The sequence below is a fragment of the Silene latifolia genome, chromosome 9 (assembly GCF_048544455.1).
Source record: "Silene latifolia isolate original U9 population chromosome 9, ASM4854445v1, whole genome shotgun sequence".
Classification (NCBI taxonomy): domain Eukaryota; kingdom Viridiplantae; phylum Streptophyta; class Magnoliopsida; order Caryophyllales; family Caryophyllaceae; genus Silene; species Silene latifolia.
The window spans coordinates 30,241,298-30,247,266 of record NC_133534.1 but is presented as its reverse complement, the minus strand read 5'-3'; the positions used below and the strand labels follow the sequence as shown (position 1 = coordinate 30,247,266).

General features: G+C 37.7%; 1 protein-coding gene across 1 annotated transcript; it reads right to left on the bottom strand.

The window, feature by feature from the left end:
• Window positions 1-671: 671 nt before the first annotated feature.
• LOC141599485 (spermidine hydroxycinnamoyl transferase-like) lies at window positions 672-3,174 on the bottom strand. The gene is made up of 2 exons (XM_074419509.1): window positions 2,156-3,174; window positions 672-1,389 (listed from the first exon to the last, which is right to left on the bottom strand). The coding sequence occupies exons 1-2, from the start codon at window positions 3,088-3,090 to the stop codon at window positions 933-935; spliced, it is 1,392 nt and encodes a 463-aa protein (XP_074275610.1). The 5' UTR covers window positions 3,091-3,174; the 3' UTR covers window positions 672-932.
• Between the last annotated feature and the right edge of the window lie 2,795 nt (window positions 3,175-5,969).

The window sequence follows — 5,969 nt, the reverse complement described above, 5'->3', positions numbered from 1 at the left end:
CTCCCTCCATTATTCATTATATGTCGTTTTTTGAAAAAGCACAACTATTAAGAAAATGGATTAAGTGTGATAATGTCATTAATTAAGCATTTAAATAGAGCTTTTGAATGAGCAAAATGGTTGGAATTTTCAACTCATAGTGAATTTCTTTATTCTAAAACCAATGAAAAAAAAAAGGTCTAACCCATAATTAATTTACAATTCCAATAAGGGAGAGAGAGAGAGAGAGAGAGAGAGAGAGAGAGAGAGAGAGAGAGAGAGTAAAAATTTTAGTCACCTAAAACGACATATATAAAGAATAATGGAGGGAGTATTTTATTTTAAAACATTGAAATTAAACATAAGAAAACAATAGTTGAGAAAGTTAATTTATTTTTATTTTTAAGTAAATATATTAAATGTCATATATGAATTATATTATTTTTCTTCAATAATAATAATAAAATTTTCAAACAGGCCGCGCGAAGCGCGGGATACTACCTAGTCATAATATATAGTTGGGTTGTGGGCTAATCTTATAACAAATATATTGTGTCTTTGTATCTTTATATGAATGGTAGAACATTGAAATGAATTACCACAACAACAACAACAGGAATCAATCAATCAAAGGTGAAGATAAAGACTGGTAGAAGTGAAAGAATTAAACAAAGATGACTATGCAATTAGAGAATTTCAAACACCTAGTACATTATTAAGAACATAGGAATTAATGTTAAAATACAATATAAAGATCAAGGTTTGATTACACCAATAGATGATAGTAGTTCTCCATAAGCATGGTTAACACAAAATCTTAGCAAAACCTCTCCAACGAAATTTCAAAACTAGAAAACTGAGGCCAATTTATATATAGAACAAAATATGGGCCTCAAGAGAGCACAAAAGCGGCATTCAAAATAGTTGTGATAGTGCGAGGCGATGCTTCTTGTCTAGACTTGTTCCGTGTCATTGCCAACACAAAAATCAATAAATTTCTTACTCTTTTCCTCATCTTGCAACCAAATTGCAAGTTTGACGGAACCATCATGGCGATAATGAGGCAAAATTAGTGAGTTTCCATCATCGCCGAGGCCTGTGGGTGGGCCTGCATAGATTTCACTACCCCAACCAAAGTCAAGGCCTTGTGCAAGGAGGTTCAACGAGCTAGTAACCCACATATCGTTGCTGCTTTTCGAATTCCCAACCAAGTCTCCTCGATCATCAATGAACTGGTGATTGCTTAGACTTTGCTCCTTCCCGAAGAACTCAATTGTATCCTTGATGTACTCATTTGTCAATTGTTTGATCGATTCCCTTACTTTACTACAAGCATAGCTTAGCGGCTTTGATATAAGTTCTCCAGCACTGCTAGTTGTTGTCACCGGAACTATGACATTACCAAAGTAGCTGCATAATACAAAATATTCCTCCGTATAATTATAATGTGAGTTTTGTACAATAAAATGTAGTAGCCGGCCATGCCCATGTGGTTGTTTATGTCCCCAATGTTACCATGTATTTTCGGGTTAGAATGAGTAGAGTTGACTTTTTTATTTATCCAAAACCACGCGCTTTGGGTAGTATTCCACAAAAACACAGATTTAAAAAGGGTGAGTTTGCAACAAAGAAAAACTAAGGGATAGTTCACGAGTTGAAAATTTTAAAAGGGATCAAATTTATACTCCCTCCGATCCAGACAGATGGTAACACTTACCTAAAATGGATGAACCACACCAATGGTAACATACCATATTTGGCATGAAAAATGCCTAAATTACCCCTACATCCACTACCTATTTACAACTTTACTATTCATTCACCCACTCACCAATTACTTATTTAACTCACCTAAACTTATGTGGCCCCAATCAAACTTTCCTACTTTACCCCTCACTTTTCCACCTTTTCTTAAATAACCACTTTTTCCCTATGTTACCATTTGTCTGGATCGGAGGGAGTAATAAGGAAACAAATTATTCATTCGCCTATATTTCTACCAGATTTGCAATTCATACCATTTCTAAGTTTGTCAACTCTTAACTTTTTTTTTTTTCTCAAAATACAGTCGAGGATAGCTAGAACCCGGACTGGCCTGCAGGCCTACCTTTACTTCACACATTATAAATTTTACAAATCAAATCACTTATAAAAAGAAAGGACGACGATGTGATACCTAGATGGCAGCGGCGGATCGAGGCGACTGCGCCCATCAGCAATAACATACAAGGCCGTAATTTGATCAGCCTCTAGATCACGTGCCTTGGTCATACATTTCCAAACATGTGCAGTTATAACTTCAAACCGGCTGTATGGCCGAGATTTCAATTCAGCCTCATGCTCTTTATTAGCCATCTTCTTTAAGCTATCAATTCGATCCCCGGTCATAAGCACCAATGTTGGTGACAACAACTCCGTTACCTCAGCTTGCGGATTCTCGCTAGTATAAGAGTCTGCCACCTGAGCAAAAGTAACCTGGTTCGGATCCACTTGTGGGTCCACCGTGGTACCTATATGTTTTAGAGCAAGGCGGTCCAAGAACGGTTCAACTTGTAGTGGCTCTCCTCGAGCTAGGCGGGCCCACTCCTTAATGAAATGGAATACGCTCCTTCCATCCATAAGGACGTGGGAAAATTGTATCCCGAGACAAATACCTCCACAAGCGAACCGTGTTACTTGCACGCTAAGCAACGGAATGTCGTTGATTAGCGTGTTTGTGTAATCAATGTGAGAGACAAGATCTCGGAACATTGATTTAGAACACTCAACAAAGTCACCAAAATCGCTAATTTTGCCAGTTGAATCAGCCTCAATTAGTTCACAACCGAGGACGTTGCAGTCAAGTTGAAGTCGCCTACCAGCGATCCAACTTAACCGGCCCGCTAACGGGTAAAATGAGACCAATGCCCGGCTAAGAGAGTCTTTCAAGGTGTTGACGACTTTGGTATTGGATGAATCGACCCAATCTTGATTAGTGGGTCGATCATAAAAATACAAGACAGAAGTATGGCTAATCACTGCTACTTGATCTAATTCTGATAAGGGGAGTATGCCTTGCCATGTTGGTTCAGCGGGGGTAACAACATGGTTACACTTTAATGTCACCCCCATTTTCCTATTTTTTTAATTCGTGATTTTCTTTTCTTTTTCACTTTTTTTTTGTTTTTCTTAGCTTTAAAAACACCTACATGGTTGTGGAATGCCATCGCTTATACTGTTTATATACCTCCCTATTTAATGCACACGTTCAAGGTATTAATGACTTTGCCAGGGACGTCTCTAACATTTTTGGGGCCCTGCGATATTGAAAAAATAGCCTCATAGTAATAATAAGGCTAAATCATCAATTAGTCCCTTTTATAGTACACTTTTTCAAAATTACTCCCTTTTATAAAAAATTTTAAAAATTACACCCAAAAAATTGCTGGTATTTTTAAATTGCTCCCAAATCCCTATTTTTGTACATTTAGGACGAAAATGCCCTTGATTCGCAGAATTGGGTCATTTTGTTTGCTTCATATCTGGAGTTTTACATAGACAAAAATTACGTTCTTTATACGGATAGAATCTTGAAGAAGTCTACTTTCCAATGGCGTTGGAATCAATAAGTTTTACCGTGTGAATTTATAACCCGCGAAAAATCATGGGCCTTTTTAACCTCTTTTCGCTTATCGAGAATATTTGTTTGTTTATGTTACTATGATAAAACTGTGTTCATAAAGAATTATATTGTATAAGCAAAGTTGGGTGGTGTGAATGCTAAAGGCTCTCATCTCTTAAGCAAGTGGTTAGGGTGTAGATGCCTCATTTCGACAACTTCCGGCAACTACCCAATGATGATTGGGCCGCATGTTTGGTACGGGGAACGATTTATGACAGTCCGTAAGTTTATCGTTAGGTGATAGCTCAAACACTTGTGTCTACCCATTGGTCGTCATCTACGCGCCGATACGGTCGTTTTGATAGTAATTAGAGTTCATTCGGAGTCCGGGTCAAAAACCGCTTCATTTTCTAAGAAACCGTTTAAAATGTCTAGTCGGAATGTTCTAGGTATTTATTCCTAAATTAAATTTTATATCTTTTTGTAAAATATATCCCATATATCAGATTTTACGGAATAAGGAAGTAGAGATCTACCTCAATTCCATAATAGAAACGCGGAAATCTTTCCTCCGCAGGACGAAACCTCTGGGGAAATGACGCAGCAGGTGCTGCGCCTTTTAGAAGGACCGCAGCAGGTGCTGCGCCTCTTCTCCAGCCCGTTTTGGCTGTTTACGGAATATTTCCGTGATTTCTTTCCAAAGTTTGTGTCATTCCAAAACTCTTCACATTTTTTGGTATAAATAGAGACCTCCGGTCTCTATATTTTTCACGCGAGTGTCCGCCCTTCTCTTCTCCCTTTGCATTCTAGACCTTGCTCTAAGCCTTTGACATCTACGTGGTTGATCAATCGACCACGTAAGCTCAGATCATTCTGAGTACCAATCATGTCGCATGACCAACCAATTTAACCACTACACATCAATCAATTAATCTAAATTTCTCCAACGAGGGCACTTTCTACATACATTCGAGTCGAGCAATCACTAACGATAACTTAGTTAATCTCGTTTCGTCAAACATGTATGTCTGAGGGTATACATCTCATCTTTATTTATTGTATTTTATTTTTATACTCATTAATATAAGATTTATGTCAAAAGTATATTTAAAATCGACTTAGAAAAACCCTTTTATAAAACTGTTTTTTGCGTAACAGGAGATACCAGACGTCGAGGAAAAACGTAGCAGCAGCTGCGCCTCTTTGAAGGGTCGCAGCATATGTTGCGCCTCTTCCAGAGGCTCCGCTGCTCCTGCTCTTCTTCTTCTTCTTCTTCTTCGGGTTCTCTGTTGTTTCGTTCTTTTTATCTTGTCTCTCTATTTCTTTCATTCTTCAGTACATAAGCCATGTTTTAATAATTTCTTTTCAGTAATAATGTTTTATTTCGACTTAAATACCTTATAAATCGATATTTGCGGGTTTTCGTCATTAAATCAAACCCGGATTTTAGGAACTCGATTTGTTCATATGAAGTTTCTGGGATTCGTCTTTGGTACATATTTCCTTTGTTTGATTTCAGTTTATCAAGTTTTATTAGATTTTCATGTCCTTTTCTTTTTATAATTCCGACATCGTAAATAAATCTAATTCGTTCTAACTCGTTTTAATCCGTTTTTTATCGTTTTTATGACGGTTCTAGATGTAATTAATGTGCTAAATCACTTCCTCTTGAGTCTAAACAACAGTAATTAATCGTAATTATGCCAACGAATATTAACAGACCGCGATTCTAACTTCACAACCAGAGCTCAACTCAAGAACAGACGCAAGAATAGCTGTGCCTCTTCCAAGGGACGCAACAGATGCTGCGCCTACCACACTATCGATACTAACCCATCCTAACTTAAATCTCACACTGTGTACCTTCGTAACATCTCCCCCATAGAATCCCTTCGCATCTCGATCTACTCCTTACATCTAAATCACGATTGCTATGACTAGAAACATGCAATTCAATAGTGTTTCTGATTACTATCACAATACTGCTAGCATGGCTTCGGGATCACATAACCGCATATCACTAGACATAATAGTACTATCAACACATTATTCAACATCCATCCAGATAAATATCATCAAGTCGCAATTATTTTCACGCTCGGATTACCACAATCCAACACTTCATTGATTATCAACCTGAACACGAAAATTTATTTCTCATCTCCACAACATCATATGATCACGTCATCATTCATACAAAATACTTACCGTAACGTTGTCCCGCAGACTGGTTAGAATATATGGGTCTCAAGGTATACATCAACTCGATTATATCCAAGGTTTTCCTTCTAACTACCCCATTCACTCAATTTATCTCGGGTTACCTGGTTCAAAACTGAGAGGGCAAAAGAGCACGCATTAAGGGCGCCTTCTTAACCGCACTGTGAGC

Excerpts from the sequence above, each read along its gene's own strand:
- LOC141599485 (XM_074419509.1), bottom strand. The coding sequence starts at position 3,090 with ATGGGGGTGACATTAAAGTGTAACCATGTTGTTACCCCCGCTGAACCA. Across the intron at positions 1,390-2,155 it reads GATCCGCCGCTGCCATCTAG|CTACTTTGGTAATGTCATAG; the intron begins GTATCACATCGT and ends TGTATTATGCAG.